This window comes from Xiphophorus hellerii, chromosome 12, assembly GCF_003331165.1.
Source record: "Xiphophorus hellerii strain 12219 chromosome 12, Xiphophorus_hellerii-4.1, whole genome shotgun sequence".
NCBI classification, from domain to species: domain Eukaryota; kingdom Metazoa; phylum Chordata; class Actinopteri; order Cyprinodontiformes; family Poeciliidae; genus Xiphophorus; species Xiphophorus hellerii.
Genome location: NC_045683.1, coordinates 5,536,003 through 5,555,834, shown reverse-complemented (window position 1 = coordinate 5,555,834; position 19,832 = coordinate 5,536,003). Strand labels below are relative to the sequence as shown.

The 19,832-nt window shown below is 37.1% G+C and overlaps 1 protein-coding gene across 2 annotated transcripts; it reads right to left on the bottom strand.

The window, feature by feature from the left end:
- Positions 1 to 612: 612 nt before the first annotated feature.
- LOC116729100 (somatomedin-B and thrombospondin type-1 domain-containing protein) lies at positions 613 to 18,828 on the bottom strand. 2 transcript variants are annotated; one of them, XM_032577442.1, is made up of 5 exons: positions 18,033 to 18,828; positions 8,308 to 8,493; positions 7,301 to 7,391; positions 2,819 to 2,977; positions 613 to 2,642 (listed from the first exon to the last, which is right to left on the bottom strand). In XM_032577442.1, the coding sequence occupies exons 1-5, from the start codon at positions 18,280 to 18,282 to the stop codon at positions 2,537 to 2,539; spliced, it is 792 nt and encodes a 263-aa protein (XP_032433333.1). In that variant the 5' UTR covers positions 18,283 to 18,828; the 3' UTR covers positions 613 to 2,536. The 2 variants fall into 2 exon arrangements, with proteins under 2 accessions (XP_032433333.1, XP_032433334.1); XM_032577443.1 differs by having other exon boundaries at positions 8,308 to 8,490.
- Between the last annotated feature and the right edge of the window lie 1,004 nt (positions 18,829 to 19,832).

Below are 19,832 nucleotides of genomic sequence, written 5' to 3'. Positions count from 1 at the left end.
CTGTAAGCCAGATCTGACACTCTGAAGAGCTTCTCTAACATGTTTGTGCTCACTTGTCCTTTAACAGTGCTTTTTTCCACAACTATTGACATTGAAAAAGAGCAGTAAATTCACAACCATGGTGTGAATTCTCACCATTCATCTTCAATCAAAATAGGGAGGCAACTTGTCCTTTTAAATGTTGTATTTTCTGTTTTGTTTAAAGATAACCAAAGCAAAACCAAGCAATAGATGTACTGACATATGATTCAAGCTGTCAGGTGCCTCAGCGCTGGTATTTTATCTGTCCACACATTACCTTCATGCACTGACATCTCACAAACAAACCCAAATTGCAGGAGATTGCAAAATTACAAACACCATCTGTCATTTTGCCAGTCATCGTCCCATGTACACAGCTGGGAAAAATGTTGAGAATGTTGGAAATTTAAGTTCACAGTTACATGTTGGCTTTTATTACGGTTTCGTAAATGTTGCTATTCTTGTTGCATGTAAAAACTAGTCAAACTGAGGTATATACTTACTACTGCTATAGTCACTGTAACTGAATAGTGGAAAAGTGCTAAATGCCAAAGAAGATACGATGCAGGAAGGAAACACACATCACTAAAATATGACCAAAGTTGCAGTTATATATTCAGAATACACAGTACAGTTGTTTAATTTCACTATTAGACAGTGTATGGTGTTGCACTAACAAGAATCATTAATTCTTATATAATAAATACAAAATATAAATCAAAGATGTGAGAAAGATAGAAAGAAACAGCATCAAAAACCAAAAATCCCTTTACTGATATATCAGCTTTCTTCTTAAAACAGCTGTAACTAAAACATGAACTTATTGACTGACTGAGTCAAATTTGTATCATTGCAGTTAATATGCAGTATATTTTGAACAGACCATCAAGGCAATGAGAAAGAAAAACAAGAAGACGTGGGAAGTTTTGGGAGGGGATTCAGTTAATTGCATGGGAGTAACTTGGCTTTATGTGTTATTTATGCTGGCTGATGCTCTGTTGATTAAGCTCCCCTGTGAGCAGAGCCAGTTGTGAGCAAAAACATATTTGAAGGTGGGGTTTCTTGCTGTTTGAAGAGGGGTCTCATGAAAATATTTTATAAGGCTCAGTTTTCCAAAACAATGTTCTGATATCTGCCTGGAACCCTGACTGGTCTCAACTCTTGATAGACTTTCTTTGTGTGTTGTCTCTGATCTTTTTAGCATAGCAACACGTACTCCCAAAAGACCTGAATGGTTGAGCAGCCAACATTTCAAAAAGGACAGATAATTTTCATGTGAACAAGTTGCAAAATTTAACTATAGACTGATTTTGCTATGTTCTTTAGTTGAAATAAAAAAAAAAATTAACCAACTAAATGTTATTACCCATTGAACTTGTTGTGGAAAAAAGACTGTAGTGGCTGATGCAGATCCTGCTTTTCCTGTGTAATGTGACCTTGTATGGACTGCTAAGTTATTCCCTTTAGACAGGCACAGAAAGTGGCTGAAACAGATTTACAATGTTCAAAAGAACTGCTTCTTTTAAGAGTTTTGTCTTCATAAGATTAACTTGTGCCGCACTGAAATAAGTTACACCAGCAAAATGATCAGCAAGTCACATGAAAACAAAGCCTAAACATGCTGATAAAGTAGAGAAACAAAAATAAAGCTATGCCTTTTTTAGATAGAGCACTGTCAGAGCATTATTATAACTTTTTGAGAATGAGCTACAGCAAAAAACACCTGTTGTAGGAAACACAGACTCCAGATCTCAAAACATTGTTGCTGAGTGAGTTAAACACTAAGGAATTTATCAACGAAGCTTCAGACTGTTACTCTTAAAGAATTGGATGAGTTTGAGGAATGAAAGACATAAATACAGATTATATATAAATCATGAGAACAGGCAGAAGAGGAGAGAGCCTGACAAATGACATAACGCAGGCACCTGAGTGATCAGTACCCAGTCATCCCAATCGTACTTTTTTATGAAATATTTGTAAAAATGAAATTGTAGAGCATGCATATATTTTATCAGTATTTACATCGTCTTCAGCACAGATGTTTAGAGCTTTTTGGATGATTTTTTAAACTGTGGGCAGCACCTGCTCTTTTGTCTTTAACTTGTAGATACAACAAGGTTTAGGTATAAAGGCACATACAAAGTACACAGAAACCAAAACTAGTATAAAATGTATGAATAAAAATACAAGATTTTTCAGATTTATACATTTTGCATTAGCACACACATTTGCATTGATGGAGGTAGATAGCAAAGATTCAGAGGTATAAAAATGTAGGCTTCGCAGCGGTTTTGATGTACAGCTATGTGGCTTTTAAATATGAAGAGAAGACATGCAAGAATTTCAATGTGATTAATTACTAGGATATACAGTACAGAGGATGAGATGACAAGTGGCAGGATGCAGCTGTTTTCCATGAGTTGTTTATCCAGGAGTCAGGACAAAAGGGTCTGGTTTCCCTAGCAGGGCTCTCCTCAGCTGGAAGAGGCTCTCTGAGGGCAATCAGGTTGGCTCAAACAAAAAGGACAGAGTAAGGAGGACACCGGCATTGCTCAGAGGATAGTTCCCACATCCAGGAACCATGACAACCAGGAGTAGATGCTGCAGTCCAGAAGGTTCTGGAAAATAAAAAAAACAACAAGAGGATTTATAATTACTGTATAAAAAATACAGAATGAATTTGTTTTACTGTATCTAACTCATGTAAAAAAATAATTTTAAAAAATTAATTTCTCAACAAAGTAAGAGTTTTGACTGCAGCAAACGTATTAAATTCCAGTTGTTGTTTTTTTACCTAATGCCCTCCATGCCATCTCCTGCGCAGCGATCAGAGTTTGACATGGCATCACTTTGACACTCTGCGCAGACCAGCCGCTCCCGCACCAGCTGAGCACTCCACAGCTTGAGCTTGCATGCAGCACTGGCCTGCTTCACCCTGAGGTACACACAGTAACTGCAGGAGGACAGCACAAAAAGGGAGCGAAAGGAAAAATGATTCAGAAAACCTGACTTTATACAGGATTCAAAAGCACAAAGACATAAATATTGATCATTTGGAAACCTGTACATGTTTCTCTGAAAGAACGAAGGAGGGTTTTTTTGCTCAGCTCTGCAGCAAAGAGTCACTCATCCAACTTGTTGTTCTTTGCTTTAATGTCAGTTGAGCTTCTCCAACGAAAAAGACAAATGGGAAAAATAACCAGATGGAGATGTTGGGACACATCTATGCTTTAAGAAATTGTAAAAAGGTTTTTCTTCTCCAAAACAATTCAGTTTAATGTACCCAGACTAAATATAAATGCATCAACAACAGATTTGTTCCTTTTGAAGGTGATCCAGCAGTGTCATGGTCACCTGCTCAATCCTAATGTCAACACAGCTCAGTCTGCAGACTGGAAACAATTAAAGTCTTTTTTCTCCTCTAATAGCTGTGCTCTCTGAATACTCTTTGAACTCCGCTCTACTATTTATGTTGTCTGTGACTTGCGCAGCTTTGACTAAACACAAATGTCAGTGGGAGGATTCTTCAATGAAAACATTAGATTTTAGCTTCTCTATTCCCCAGATTTCACAGTGACATTTCAGCAGGCACTGCTTTCATTTTCTTTCTAGGAAAATAAGGAACCCCAACCCTAACCAAGAAGAAATAGAGTGCCTTGTAAAACTTTACAAAATTATTCATATATTTGGTCATATTAAATATAAAAATTATATTAGAAACACAAGCACATTACTGCTAAGTGGAAGAAAAATAATATGTTGTTATTGTTCTAATTTTCTATTTTACAAATAAAAATCTAACTAAATGTGTTGCATTTGCATTAAAGTGAGAGAAAGGGCAAGGAGAGAAATAATCAGAGTTGTCAAAAGACCAAATGTAACTCTGGAAGTGCTGCAAACATCCACAGTTCAAGTGGTAAAATCTCTTTAAGGAACTATTTGTGCTTTCCACAAAAATGTCCTTTGTTGTAACATAGCTACCCAAAATCCTTTGCAAAAATCTATGCAAAAAACAAAACAAGTGTGAATGCTCTGATGCAAACAAAATAATTTTTTTGGCCCACAATATTTAATAGATTAGAAAATCATTGAAAAGTTTTATTCAGTAACTTAATACACATTGAGTAAATAATTTGCATGCAGCAAAGCCTTTATTTCTGCAAATCACCCTTCCATAGCTAAAAAAACTCAACACTTTCAGACAAATAAAAAAAATTATATAGAAATGAGGGCTTATCCAATTCAGAATGAGTTGCAAGACATGAAAACTTATCTTCACATATGCTCTTCAGACAGCCTGCCACACTTTTCAGATTTTTTCTTTACAAAGTATTTTGAAAACCATGAATTAACTTTCTTTTGTTTTAATATTATGGGCTATGTTGTGTTGCTTTATGACACAAATCCCAAATCCATTGCGTTTTGTGATTGTAATCTTACAAATACAGTATTAACACATGTATGATGTACGTATATATGTTTACAAGTTGAAGGTTTTCCATTAGACTCTGAAAATAGGTTATCTGTTAGATGTACTAAAATGCACAATATTGTATCTTCTCTCTAATTAAAGTAAAAACTTGCTTCAATAACTAATTTCAGTCGCTGTAAACCTGCTAATACCACAATAGCACACATGTAACAGAGTTACAAATGTGTTTCTTTGTTAAATTATTATTTCTTATTCATTTTATATTGAGAATTTGTGAATTTTATCTTATTCAGTTATTTATATTTATTTCGTTGTTTTTGCCTGCGGGGGTCGCCCTTCTGCTCTCCGCCTCGTTTGTGTTTCCTGGGCTTCCGTAGTTTATTCCAGCCCTCGTAGCTCCTCCCCTTTTCCCTCAGAGCGATGTTCTGCGCTGCTGTGGGTAAGTCAGAGGAAAGTTCGCTGCTGAGATATGTTTGTTTTTCTGTATGGATGTTGTTCATGTTGAGGTCTTTACCATATGTTGTTTATTATTGTTTGTTAGTGTGTTATTTTGCAGTTTTGACCGTCATTGTAGTTTTTTTTCATAAACAGTTTTATTATAATTTCCTTTTTATTTTGGCGCGAACGACCGGTGCTAGTCCAGCACAGCCCGGTTGAACATTGTTTTTATTTCCACATTTTTAGAGCTGGAGTGCAGGGAGAAAGAGTTGAGGAGGTTGTTCATTTGTTTTCCCTTCTTCCCCCAGGTATGTGTTTTTATTTTTAATTTATACTCTTTATCTCTGTTTATTTAACTCTGTCCCACTGTATTGTGTTGTTGTGGCCACCAGGTGGCGTTTTTCTCCTCTTGTTTTTAGTTTACTATTTTTGTGAGAAGATTTCTTTTTTTGTTAACTTTTGTTAAGTCTGAGAGAAAAAAATGTTAGCTGAGAGCGATGTTCTGCGCTGCTGTGGAGCCGGAGTGCAGGGAGAGGGAGTTGAGGAGGTTGTTCATTTGTTTTCCCTTCTTCCCCCAGAATAAAAAAATAAAATATCTGGTTGAGACCCACCCGAACGACTTCTGAGACTCATTGATGCCACCTGTTACACACATATTCATGCTATGTCTCACACTCCAAAATTTCAGACAGAGTTTTAAGAAATCTGAGGGCATGCAGATTAATTGCATGTCTCTTGGGTCAATTTCCATGACAACAGTGGTAATACACCAGATGTCTGTTTGAAGTCATATGTACTCAGCTTCATTTATGAGGACTCAGAGTTCCCTGGTGCTTTCCGTTTCAGCCAAAACAAAGAGATCTCATGTCCATTTTAATCAGGCTTAATGGTTCTGAGTAGACAGGAAACAAGTCACAATTTTGTTCTCTTGTTTTTTAGCAGTTCAAATAACACTAAAATCAGCTTTGATAAAAAAATGACACAGATGCAGTGAGGGGTTTTCCATTGATATGGATTAAAGTAACTTTATCAGTAGAGGTCAGCCCATGATACATATTCAGTCCTGCCAGTTACACAGCCAAAGCACAAGGAAACATTGGCCTTGGTCCGTGTTCTCTAATCTTCATGCAAAACTGATTTTAGAGTGACCTTTGAACTGACGTCAAAACTGATATGATCCAAGACAAAAATGCTGCAGCTTTGAAGAATCGTTTTCCATAACAGAATGAGCTAGAGGTAAAAGTTCACTTGAAAAATGCAGGGCATTTTCCACCAGGTTTTGGAAATCAGAATAAATATTCAGTCTAAATCCATCCATCCAGTGTCTATATCCACTTGCAGCATTGCAAGAGAGTCCCTATCTTCGGTGAAAGGCGGAGCACATTGTGTAGTGCTAGCCAATCCATCACAGGAAAACACAGAGGCACAAAGGACACAAGCATGCATCCATACACTCACACCTAAAGGCTCTTTTAACCCCTTAAATGCCCCCATAACTCTTACATGCTCAATGTACTAATGGCAGAGAAACAAACTATTTATCCGTCGTTATCGGTGGCCATGCTAACTAGTCTGGGTGTTCATGACAGCCTCTGCTATCGGGAAGAAGCAGTACTGTAGCAGAGAGCAAGAAGGGGAGTGTAGCTGTGAGAAGCACATATACAAGCAAGATTGACAGAGCTAAGACCCGCCTCCTGGTTCTGATTGGTTGTTAGTTAGTGCTGCAAGAACTGGGAGAAGGCAGAGGAGTTACATTTTTTCACAGATCATCTGTCTCAAATTGTACTGTCATGACATAGTGACAGTTTCAACACATATGTTAAGAAAATTTGTTACATACTGCAGCTTTAAGAGGTTAAACAACAATTAACATAACAAACATGATTTAGGACTCTGGGAAACCGAAGTACCCGGAGCAGAAATCAAACATGTGCGGGGAAAACCTGCAGAATTCTTTAAAATTTAAGAAACAAAGAAAGATTATTTTATTTAAATGGAAAAATACAACGAGGTTGTGATATCTGAAAGTTTAGTCTGTTACTCCTTAAAAAGTCATTACGGTTTTTATTGTAAGTGCATGCACTCATTAGTGAGGTTGGTTGTTTATGATGCTAGAGGCATGAGACACCCAGCTGTAAACTGTTATGTAGATCTATCTAAACATATTTTGAGCCTGCAGAAGGGGATATTTGTGATTTCCAATAGGAATTTGAAGTGATTTTTGTCATCTAAAATAAGTCAAGATATTTAAGCAAACCTCCAGGGACAGATGTCACATTTTTGTGTGGTTTAATTTTTCTATAAGGAGAAGCTAAAAAACCTTTCAGCTTCAACAATTGTTTGTTGCTGTTGTTTGTAATAACATAGAAAACATACAGTATTTATTGTAGTGTGGTGTGGCATTACCTGTCCTTCTCCTCCTTCATCAGCATGTGAGGTCTCCTCCAAGGGTCCTTGAAGTTCCTCTTGAAAAAATCAGGCAGGATTTTTGCCACCTCTAAAGTTTAGTGGTGGAGATACAAACAAAAAAGAAATCAAAGTTCAAATACATCCCTATCAACAGTTTTAGCAGCATAAGAAAAGGTAGATACAAATCCTAACCTTTTAGCAATTTCTTATTTTGTGAAACTCAACATACTGTATATCTACATATACATCATAGGTTTCAAACTCCAGTCCTGGAGGGCCACTGCCCTGCAACTTTTAGATGTGCCTCTGCTGCACCACAACTGAATAGAATAATTAGGTCATTAGCAAGGCTCTGGAGAACTGATCTACACAAGGAGGAGGTAATTAAGCCATTTCATCACAGCGTTTTGTACCTGTGGCAGTGACCCTTGAGGACTGGAGTTTGACACCCCTGATATACATTATATAGACAACATGTTCTCATATCTTTCATGTTTGAAAAATGGCCAAGGGAAAGCAGTATATGTGATATGTCATATTTACACCTCTCCTTGCTGGTGTATCGTGTTAGATTATACTCCTGCAATAAAAGTTGAACTTTTTTTTCTACTTTGACTTTTTGTATGTCCTTACCAGCTGCATACTGTATCTCAATCTGCTGCTTGGCTGATTGCTCAAGCTGTTTAGATGAGTCAGAGTGACACAGGCCAGTGTTTTACTCTGTTTTCTGAAGAAATGTTCTGCTTGCATCAGAATTATCAGTGTCCTGGTGTCTTACAGTCTGGAAAACCTCTTAATAGTGAAGTCTGTAACTGAGGTGATGAAATATTCCAGCTGGATGTTGGATGTCACAACAGATGTTTTGAAATGTCTTGTTTACAGTGCAACTCCTAACAAGACCTCTTTTGGAAAAAACTGAAACCAAATTAATATGTAACAGAGTTCAGACAAGGAGCTCTCACATGCACAAATGTAGATCAGAAGCAGTCACACAGAGGTTGTACCTTTGGCATTGTCACATATGACGTTGTTTCCGTAACACCCTCGTCTCTGTCTGAGATCTGGGCAAGGGGTTCCTCCATTTCTCGGGGGAATGGTCACTTGGCGACTCCTCTCCTTGCTGCCGACTCCACAAGGAGATGAGCATGACGACCAGGGACCCCATGATCCAACCGCACAGTCGATGGCTGCTGAGGGGTGCAGGAAATCATAGAGATATTTCACAAAATAACTTTAGAGAGCTTCAAAAGATCCTCAGTGAGGAGAAGTTAGCTGAAGTTAGCAACAGAAGGGTTCGACATGACTTAGTTTGATAAAGTAAGCAAATCTGGAGAGACTGCAGCACATATGTCTGTATGTTTATCTGTATATATAGATAATTGTTAATGTTGTTTTTTGTTTTGTTTCTTTAAGCTTTAATGTAAAAGTCCTTGGCTATCAGATAAAGAAAGCAGTTTTTAAGTATTATTGATAGAAATGCTATTTTTAAGCAGTTCTGTAAATGTTATTCAAATTTACAGAGGGTAAGATTTGTTCATCATTTTTTGTCATTTTACAAACACAAAATTCAATGTATTTTCTTGGAGGTTGAGGTGGAGGTTCACCTTCCAGCAGAAAGACAAAACTAAACTTACAGAACTAAACAAAACTGAGATTCTGAAAGAAGTTTTAAAATTGCTATTTGTAGACATTTTCCAGTGCAATCTGGCTGAGCCAAAAGAAAATTGACCAATATGTCAGTCTTGTTAGAAAACCAACCCAAAGGACAGGAGCTGATCCAAGGGCCCTGATATAAAACATGCCACACTTTCTGGGAGTTAAAGATATTCTCCTAATCTTTGCATTCATGTCACAGTGTCTGGTTTTTAGCATTAGCTGACACACACACATATATGTGTGTTTGTAGGTAGGCAGGTGGCATTGGGTAGCTGTTATTAAAAGTGATTTATGTAGGATCAGCTACATCCCAGACGCAGGAAGTCTGCAGCCCAGGTCATATGTGTTGTGGTGGCTTTAGATAGGGGCTAATTGGCATCCTGTCCCTTCTAGTTTTGCCCTTTAAACTCACACCCGCAAGGGCAACATAGCACGTAAACAGCAGCAGCAATTAGACTTCCTGCTCAGGAGGCTGATTTGGCCAATTACAACAAGCTAAGGGGAAGTTGTATTCCTGAGATTGCTATTCTGATCAAAGCCAAAAAAACAAAAACAATAATCAAGCCTTGTTCAGTTACCAGATTTAATGGCTGTGGGCATTTAAGGGCCTTGTTTTGAGGAGGAACCACAAACATTATAAACAAGGCAATGAGAGGCAATCAGGACCTAAACAAAAACATCAAAATCTGAACAAACACATTTACACCAGAATATTATTTTCATTCACTTCACTTCCACTTCCATGACATGAGAACACGAGAACAGAACAGGTGCACATAGCATGATACTCTGAGAACCTTGATGAAATGACAGAGAAGGAGTGGATAAATATACCATAACTGAATCTAATCTCCCCCGCCACATAAAGGGTTCCACTCTTTCTTTATAAAACTCATCCAACCATCAGTACAATACTGCGATTGAATAATTGTGTGTGTGCGTGTGTGTGTGGGAGGAAAAAGGGGCTTTTAAGGTGCCGCCTGTTTGGCTCACTCCCAAGCTAAATTTTGAGAGGAGAGAGGGCGGCGCGGTGACACGGCGGAGCCACAAAGCCACTGTGGAATCTGTGAATTCCTGAACATTAGTGCTTCCAACCTGACACTTTACTTTCCCACAAAACAATGTGCAAACAGCATCTTGCAAAAGTATTAACATGCTTAAACTTTTTTTATTATTATTTTTTTCAGTTGCAATCACAAAAAAAATATGTTATTTTAACTACATGTAACATTAGCTCTTGCTAATTTAATTCTCGCTGTTCAGGAATTATCCTGAACAGTGAGGACAATTCACAACTCTAATTATCCTTAGACATTAACGTTGTCAGAGGACAGCTATAAATTAGAAAACTTGTAAACTTTCATTCTATGTAAACAATGTACACTGAGTTTTTTCATTGTTATAAGTTAGAGTATCGTAAAAATGTCTTGTTCCACAGGCAGATTATTTCACTTATAGCTAATACTTTTTCATCAATATCAAGAAATTATTGGCTGAAAACAAGCTCATACTGAAATGTTACTTATAAGTAAGTGGAGTCTTATTTCAAGTATACTAAGATATTTGTGTTTTTGTAGTATATTAAAACAAGTGGTTTCTTGCATAAGATCCCAATAAGATACATTGAAGTCTGCTTTTGTAATGTGATATGAATAGTTTTGAAACACATCATTTACATACAAATAAACATAAACCTACACACAAATGACTGGGGAATTTCCACTTTTTTTCATCTTCATATAAAACACACACAGAAACGTTCTCTTGAGAAGAATTTCAAAGATAAACGGGTGAAAAGCATAATAACTTCCTACTTATGCCTTCTGCGCCTGTTCTTATCCTAACATGCCTTTCCTTCCGCTTGCACAGAGCAGTTTTAATGTTATTTTTGCCTTTTTTTTAGCAGCACAAACACAAACAAGCAGGACACTTGAGGTTTTGCCACAGTGAAATCAGTTCTGTTTAATGGTTTAAACACCCACTGAGGGATAGAACTATTTTATCCCTACTCATCAACACACTCATGCAAACAGGAATAAGGTTTTGTCTGGAAGCATAAACCTGTTGGCCCCGAGCCACCAGAGGTCAGGAGGAAATTACCAAACTGTGGTGGGCCCCCACTCTGCTTCTGGTGCCACCCACATGCTAACCCTGACAGTCTGGATCACACAGTCACCATTGTGCCCTATTTGCATTGTGGAGGAGAAAGTCCCATTTGGACAGCCTCTCACCAACTCTGACCTCTGACCCCAATGCAGGAAACAAATGGTGTTTGTTGCTCTATTTACTTTGGAAAATTCAGCTTTCCTCTTTAATATGAGTTTTATGCTAGAATCATTTTTTGAGCATTATCAAATATTTTGAGAGAAATTAGATCCTAATATTGAAACCAGTGAAAGAAAAACATCCTTGCTGCATCAAATATGTTCTAATCATTTATTTTCTTCAATTTATATAGGGAAAATTTCTTTTCACTGCAAAAACGTACAATCTTACCAGGTATTTTTGGTCTAGTTTCTAACGCAAACATCTTAGTACACTTGAAATAAGACAAACTAACATACAAGTAACTTTTCAGAAGGCCATAGAGACATGTTTTAATTAAATAATTTCTTAATATTGACTTTTTAAAAAGTCCTTGTTCCATTGGCAGATAAATTAACTTATAACATGGGGAAAATATAAGTTAAATAATCTGTCAAAGGAACAACGATTTTTTTTTTCATCAATAAGTTTAAGTAAATAAGCTTGTCTTATTTACTTAAGAAAAGCTCCTATAACATCCTAAAAAGTTACTTGTAAGTCAGTTTTGTCTTATTTCATGTGTTATAAGATATTTGCACTAGAAACTAGACCAAAAATACTTGGTAAGATTTTGTGGTCTTGCATTGTTTTGTTTTGTTTACTGTTTATGATAAGTTAGTATTATGTAATGGCTTTAAGATGAAAGTAAACGATCCCTTTTTATTTATTTTGTAATATTTCAGCACAAAACTAAAAGTGTTGGGGAGTTCCCATTGTTAAAGAGGCCAAGGAGCTCAGACAATTTGGCAAGATTTTTAATTTATTTGTAGAATTTGTCGCAAGTATGAATCGCCTCCATCCTTTCGCTTTTACTCTAATAAAAAGCATGTTTTTAATAACATAAAAAATCAATTAGCTATATCTCTGTTTTGTCTTCCACTAGCCATTGTTCTGCTCCATCTGTTGCCTTTATTTGGTTCCTTTTTGCCTCCCTGTTACGGCCCTGGGCCTTATGGGCTGGGTTGCAGGTGTCTTGTCTGTCTTTGTGCTCCTCCCCTTTACAGGTGCTGCTGATTTTATTCATTTGGAGCACAGAGCATTTAAACCTGGCTGTCTCCACCTTCTGGGTCGCCATCGGCGTCCACTCTGCCTTGATACTTTGGAGTTTTGATAATTCTTTCTTGTAATTGGTCCGTTAATTTGTGACGCTGTTGGACCGCCTATAAATAGGCTGGGTTGCGCCAGGTAAAGGCGACGCCCTCCCAACCAACACCCAGGATGCGTTCTGACGCGGTGCGCACGTCTCCAGCCTGCCACACGGTAGTTTTTGTTAGCTGTTTGTTTGGTTGATGTTTTTTTTGTTGTAATTTTTGACCTGGTGGGACCGGTTGTCCTGTTTTCGATTTTTCTTTAACAGTAGTTTCTTTTTTCTTGTAGTCCGGTACTAGCAGGGGCTTCGACGGCCCTGTATAGGGTTGGCCCCCTGCTGTACCGTTTTGTTCTTTTTGACCGGCTCATCAGGTCCAACTTTCTGTTTATACTTTGGGATTTTTGTGTTCTTTCTTTTTTGGGACATGGGGAACCGAGGATTTAATTCTCTTTTTTCTTCACAGAAAAATCAAAAGAAGCTCATCTTAAAGAAAAGCTCGAGAGAATTGAAATTAAAAATTACTTTTGAATCCTCATTTTTGTCTTCGTGTCCTCAAATATGTTGTGCCCTTTGTGGACGTAACATATTTATGTCCACATAAATATGTTACGTTGATACTTTGGAGTTTTGATAATTCTTTCTTGTAATTGGTCCGTTAATTTGTGACGCTCTGGTTTTCTGATGGGATGTCCACCTGGTGTCTGAAAGGCCACGTTGGCTCAAAACCACCACACTGTCTCCTTCTCAATACAGTGAGTCCCACTAGGCCAAGGTCTGACCACTGTTAACATTTAGGAACATCGGCAAAGGAAACAAAATAAAACCACAAGTCTGGTGAAACCTTTGATGGGGATGAATTTTTCTAATAACAGCATAAACAGGAACAGCAAACAAACCAACCCCTTAACAAGGATTAATTAAAGCACTTTTGTCTTAAACTCTATGCACTTTTCCCCAGACATCCATAAAACCCTAAAGAATCAGAGAAATTAGTTATTCTAAGGGTATGACTGCAACACTGTCGTCATTCAAAAAAGTATTTGTATTTAGACACTGCTATGCTTTAACAATGAAGTACTTAATGTCACTAAAGTTGTCTCAGCTTTGAATTCATTGCTTTATGTTTGAGGCAATAACAATTGGGCAAGTTTAGAAAGTGTTGGAATTTTAAGTTTTATCATCTGACAACATACAAAATAAACTTTTAAAGCCATAATCTGACCTATATGAGAATATTCATATAAAGTGAACGTCATATTTTTAAGGATATATAAACAGTAAATATGACCTAGGAAATTGATAAGGAGGAGATCATCAAGTGTTGACATGGATGTGAACCAAATGTGATTGTGATTTGCCAAAATTTCAGACAAATTACCATGCTCTTTTGTTTTTTGTTTTTTCCTTCTCTGGTTTAAATTTTTTCCCAGTGAACCTTTTATTTGTTTTCAGTCATGAAGCAGATGTTGGACATCAACTTTGCAATCAGGACTTTTCCAAGCACAGGAAACTAAATGAAGAGAAATGCCACAGCAGCTGTGGCATTTCATGTGGAAGGGGAATGAACAGGAAACAAGGTGAAGGAGGAGTGAAAATAAATGGAAAAAGGACGAAGAGATCTTGGCATTTCAAAAATACCCAAGTGAAAAGTAAAAGAAGCCAGATATCTGCAGCAGAAGACGGCATGTGAGTGCATTTAAGGTGAAGAACCTGTCAGAGTGAACACAACCAGACCGCTAGAGTATAAAGGAGCCTCCTCCTCCAGATTTTTGAGGACCTGCATGATCTTTACAGTCTGTGCAGAAAAGATGAGCAATTATTTTGATTGAAAACACACTGTGAACATGAAATTTATGACAGAACTCCTTTAAGGGGCTTTTTGTGTCAAGGGCAGATCCTCATCCAATTAAAACAGAAAAGAGACAACCTAAACAAGAACTTTGAGTTTCTGCTTCTTTAATTTTTCCTTGGAAAAGTCCTTAAATTTCCAGGCAAATAAAGTTGAATTGTATTGAGTTGAGTTAAATTTGACAGAATCAAAATCAAACCAACAATTCCTCATATTGGTAAAATTCAATCCTGTCAACTGAGTCTCCAGGTTGTCAGGATCAGCAACAGGTTGAGTGGTCTTTGTATTGAACAAATCTCAGAACTTCAAATATCACATTATTAACAGTGGAGGCTGTGTATTTTTAAGATTATTTAATAATCTTAATGTGCAGAAAAAATAAATTAACCCAAAATATCATGAGAGCATGTCGACCTCCAGCCAAATCTATAACGCAGGAGCTTTATATTGAGGAAAAATAAAACTCAACTCAGTTTAAAATTACTTTTAAAACTAATTTAGAGGCTTTTCCCCCTCCATAATTGTTTTGCAAGTATTACAATATATACAACAACTACCAAGCTGAACATGTTTTATTGTGTTTGACATTTTGTGTGATCCTTTGCTCTATTTTTAGACTTTGTGGTTTGTCTTTGAAAATTGTTTGATTGATTTGGTTTGACTGGTTTTGTTTCATGTTCTGTGTTCCTTTTTATGTTCTGTCTGTGCTCAGTTATGATTTTAGTTGATCTTGCCTGCTGGTCTGGTTAGACACTTGCTCTGGTTTCTGATTACCCTAAAAGTTTGAAATTATATCTCTTTCAGGATGCATGCAGGCTGGTTGCCAGTTGTTTCTTGCGTTTTGTGGTCCTTTAAACACTGTTTCTGCTGTGATGCTTTGAATTTTCTTTTAAAAATGTGTATTTTCTGTGATCTCTCTCAACCTTTAACATCTTCCATTACACAATTTCTCATTTCCATTACTGTATATTTTCTTTCATACAATTACAACACAAACAGATCCCCTTATAAAAGTATTTTTCCATGCTGTACAATAAGAGAAATGAAATGCAGCTCTGGAAAACATTAAGAGCCCACTGCACTGAATCCCATTGAAAACCTCATGGTCATTCTACCAAATATTGATTTCTGAACTCTTCCAGAGTTAAAACATTAGTATTATTGTTTCTAAATCAATATGAACTTGTTTTCTTTGCTTTATTTGAGGTCTGAAAGCACTGCATCTTTTTTGTTATTTTGACAATTTCTCATTTTCTGCTAATAAATACAAAATTCTTGCTTGAAAATTCGGAGACATGTTGTCAGTAGTTCATAGAGTAAAAGAAAAAAAATTATTTTACTTAAACATATACATATAAAAAGTAAAATCAGAGAAACTGATCATTTAAAGTAGTCTCTTTTTTTTTCAGAGTTGTATTTGTTGCTTCCTGCCATCAGTAGAAAGAATTAATATTTTCAGATTTAAATAAATGTGTACCTTATATTAAATATCCTGTTTACATACTAGAACTATCCAGGATGTCCTTCACATTGTTTAGACGCAGCATGCTTCCCCGAAAGATTTCATTTCAACACCCTCCCTGGGAAAAAAATGCCACCGCTTTGAAAACCGTTAAGTGTTTGTGTTGTAGTCGTGATAAGCAGTGTTTTAGTCTTCTGATGTCACCCACTCTACAGTCTTTGAACTGCTGCAGCTGACCCAGGTTAATTACAGACTTTGTGTTCACCTGCTGCTGGATCAGAATCAGATCAGGTGTCTAGTATCAGGACACCAGAGCGCTTTGATGAAACCGATCCATGCTTCTAAGCATCAGAGGACGCTCACTGAGGCGCATCTGCTCTAATGGTCATGGTCATTTAGAAGTACAGGAAAATTGTACCTTGTGGAAACGACATTCAGTCTGCGAAAGACAAACCGCGCTGCAGCTCCTGCATCTCACCAGACATAGCTGTCAGAGATCCTCAGAGGAAAAAAAGCACTGTGAAACATGTGATCCATCTGCTGCACGTGGGAGTTTTGACCTCTGAGGAAGCAAACCTTCTAGACAGACTGGTAATGTCAACACTGACCTGAAGTGCTTCACTGAGCTTACTCCTATAATTTTTATGTTTGGAAAATACATGGGACTAATTAAGAGATGCCTGAAACCCCCTCAGCTGGCTTCCTCATTTACTGACATGCCGGGAGTGTAAAGTTTTGTTTACAGTTATTTAAAGGGGCAGTGTTATTCTTTTTGTCAAGTCACAAGTATATTGTGAACATTTGACTCATAAAATTGAAATAAAACACATTTATCTGTTCTTGTGATGTAGAAGAGTATGATAAAGCTCAAAGAGTGAGGATATATTCAAAAGGCATTCCTGAATATTATCTTTAAGACAAAAATCTTTCTCACTAAAGAACGTTTATTGAGACAGATCACTTTAGTAAATTAATAGAGGAAACCTTAGATGAGACCTAATTGTAATCTCTTAAAGGGGTTTTGATGAGTGATCTTTTGGCTTACTGAAGGTTACTGGCTCAAGTCAAAATGAGACAGTTTACCCCACAGCAAATAGACTGAACTCTACCAGTAATTGTGCTTTAATAAGAGGTTCTCTGCAGCACTTTATGAGCTCCTGTGACCCTGCAGGTGCTCGTTTTGTGCACTTAAGTCAGTGTTCACATTCACTCCTTATGGGTCATTTTAAGACACAACAAAGTTACAGCTCTCTGTCTCCTGATTGTCACACTGCAGACTAAACTCCACTGCAATCCTCACCATCTTTGGCAGTCTCTTCCTAAGACATCCATTCCTTCATCTGTCCATATATAGCAGCAGTCGAGATGATTGGGTGGAAAGAAGTGAGCCAACCATTTGTTTAACTTGTGTCTTTCTTATGATCATTTGCCCCACTTTGCACATGTAGCTGTGTAATTTCAAGCTTTAATGAGAAGGCTAAGGGTCAAAACTGCTAACCTGAAAGGCAACTTCCTTTTAAAACACACACAGCAAAGACTAAATTTACCTCTCAAACTTTCAGCACAAGAGATTATTGCTGGTCTTTCAGCTACAACAGACAGCCATGATGGAGACACTAGAGGCAGTTATGTGTAATATGTCTCACAGTCTTACTGTCACCTCACTGACAGCTACCTTTGTCCATATGGGGAATTAGAGGACCTATGAGAACAAGCCTGTGGTAGTTTTAATGTAGAGCACAAAAGAAAAACATGTTTTCTTACAGGTACAAGATATTGATTAGCCAAACTTCAACTGAATTATTCTATACAGATAAGGTCATGTAATCTATAGCTAATAAATTCAAATATGGATTCTGAAGAGGCTCAGATTTTGAAAACTGATAACCTTTAATATATTGATTATATGCTTCATTATGACTACATTTCTGTATTAAAATGTTACTTTGTTTCTGATGCAAAATTCTCATCAACTGTAAGTAGAAAAGCATTATAATTAACAGGAATAAAAGCTTTCGAACATCTGTCTGTGTATAATGTATCTATTTAACGTGTTTCACTTAGTAATAAAGTTCCTGAAATAAACTGACTTTTCAATAATATTCTACATCTGTTTTTGCATACATAGCTATTTATGTATTTACTGATTTCCATTTGTAAAACATCAATCATTCTTTTTTAGTTCCTATTGTTAGAGATAAATCACATGAGAAGTTACAGGAGTGGGGGGCATAAGGTAAGTACTCGCCCAGGACGTTATTAATGCTAAAACCGCCACTGAAAGAAACAATTAAAAGGTTTTGAAGAGCGTTGCATGTTTTCTTATTTCCGGGAGTCATTTGGGGGGAAATGACCAAGAAAAACTCACCTGATATTTGACATACGTGTTGGTAGTCTTCGCAGCAGTCTCTGGTTTTTTGACAGTAGCTGTCGCAGTAGCACACCGTTTTTCTCCTCGTGTACTCAAAACATTTGTTGTCTCGGCTGGGGCAGCAGTTCTGGTTCCCCCTCTCCCTGCAGCCGGCTTCAGTAACCGGGACGAACTCACTGCAGAAAAACGCCAAGTATCCACAAACTACGATCCCCATTCGCACCGCGCTCCATCCGTGCGCTCCCATGACAGATGCTGTTCCAAGACCACCTGCTCTGCACTTGCACTCAAAAAAGTTTTACTCTGACAGATGTTTCACTTATGATGTTAGCTTTCGAATACATACAAAGTAAAACACAGTCCACCAACATGCAATCAAGTGTTGCGTAAAACTGGATCTCTGTGCGTAAAAAACTGTCCTGTTTGTCTGACGGACACCGCCCCTTTAGACTCAAAACTAGGTGAAGAATGATGCCAGTCTATCGTCAGGGTCCCTTCCCTCTTACTCGCTCAGTTGCATTTTATTAGGAGGACGGATTGACAGGGTCCCCCCAATAGTGAAATAATAACTTCACTTTAAAAAAATAAATAAATGCTAACGCTCAAACCGAGGAATAATCGTTGTACTGCACCGATCAACATTAGATTCAAATTATAAAAATTCAGCACCACGGACAGAGGAATAAATAATCCAGTAAACAAAAAAATACACAGAGAAAGCGTGAAGTCACAATCTCCTGCGACTAAATCATTTCTTCTCATTCCGCGGAAATGACAGCAAGTACCCACTGAAAGAAAGGCTGAGGGAACAACGACGTTAGTTATGCTCCACTGCTTTTCAGTGAAAGAAGGTCAGAACATGAGTTATAGATCACAGTGAAGCATTTCTTAGGAAAACCTTGACATTATGCTTCTCATTGAATTTTAAAAACAAACATCTGGTTAAAAATGATATCTGGATTATATGCATCAATATAGATGTAACGCTTTCTTGTATATATATTTTTTCTCAGGCTGTAAACAAGAAAGTAGTGAGGGTGATTTAAAAATAACTCCATTAATTAAACTCTATTCTTTTTAAGTTATGTTTATTTTTTATTTTATTTTATTTATTTGTTTGTTTTGCCTATTTTTACCTGCCAGCAGGTATTGGATTTTTTTTATTTCTTTTAGTGCAGATAATAAATGAGTTTGTGGGGAGGGATTGTGGTAATTTGGCAGTGCAGCCTCCAGGATCTTAAACGAGATAAGGAAGAGAGAGTGATGATGATGATGATGATGATGATGATGATAAAATAAAGCGAGATTTCTTCATATGAAGACTGCGAAAGAGTGCATTACCAGCGAGGTATGATTGTGTGTGCAGTTGTGTTTGGGAATTCAGAGGTGTGCTGGAGCTACAGCGCCCTCTAGTGTGTTGGATTAAATTTGCAGTTTGAACTTTATTTCTACCTGCACTCACTTAGACTTTAGATATACAGTACCAGTTAATTATATCCTTTTCTTAAGGCCAGTAAGCCAGGATATATCTTCTGTGCTCTTGTGATAATAATAAAAAAACCATACAGTACCAATTTAAAAGATTACAAAAAACTGCAAATGCTTGGAAGAAAACTAAAAAGGAAAAAAGAAACACTAAATTAATATTTACATTAGTGTGTGACAATGAGATTGAAATGTCAAGCAGCAGAATTTGAAAAAGTGTTTTATAAAAGTTCAAAAAGAAACCTTCATTGCACACACTAATAATGGGATGATAATACATTTGTAATGGACTGTGTTGCCTGAAAGTACAAA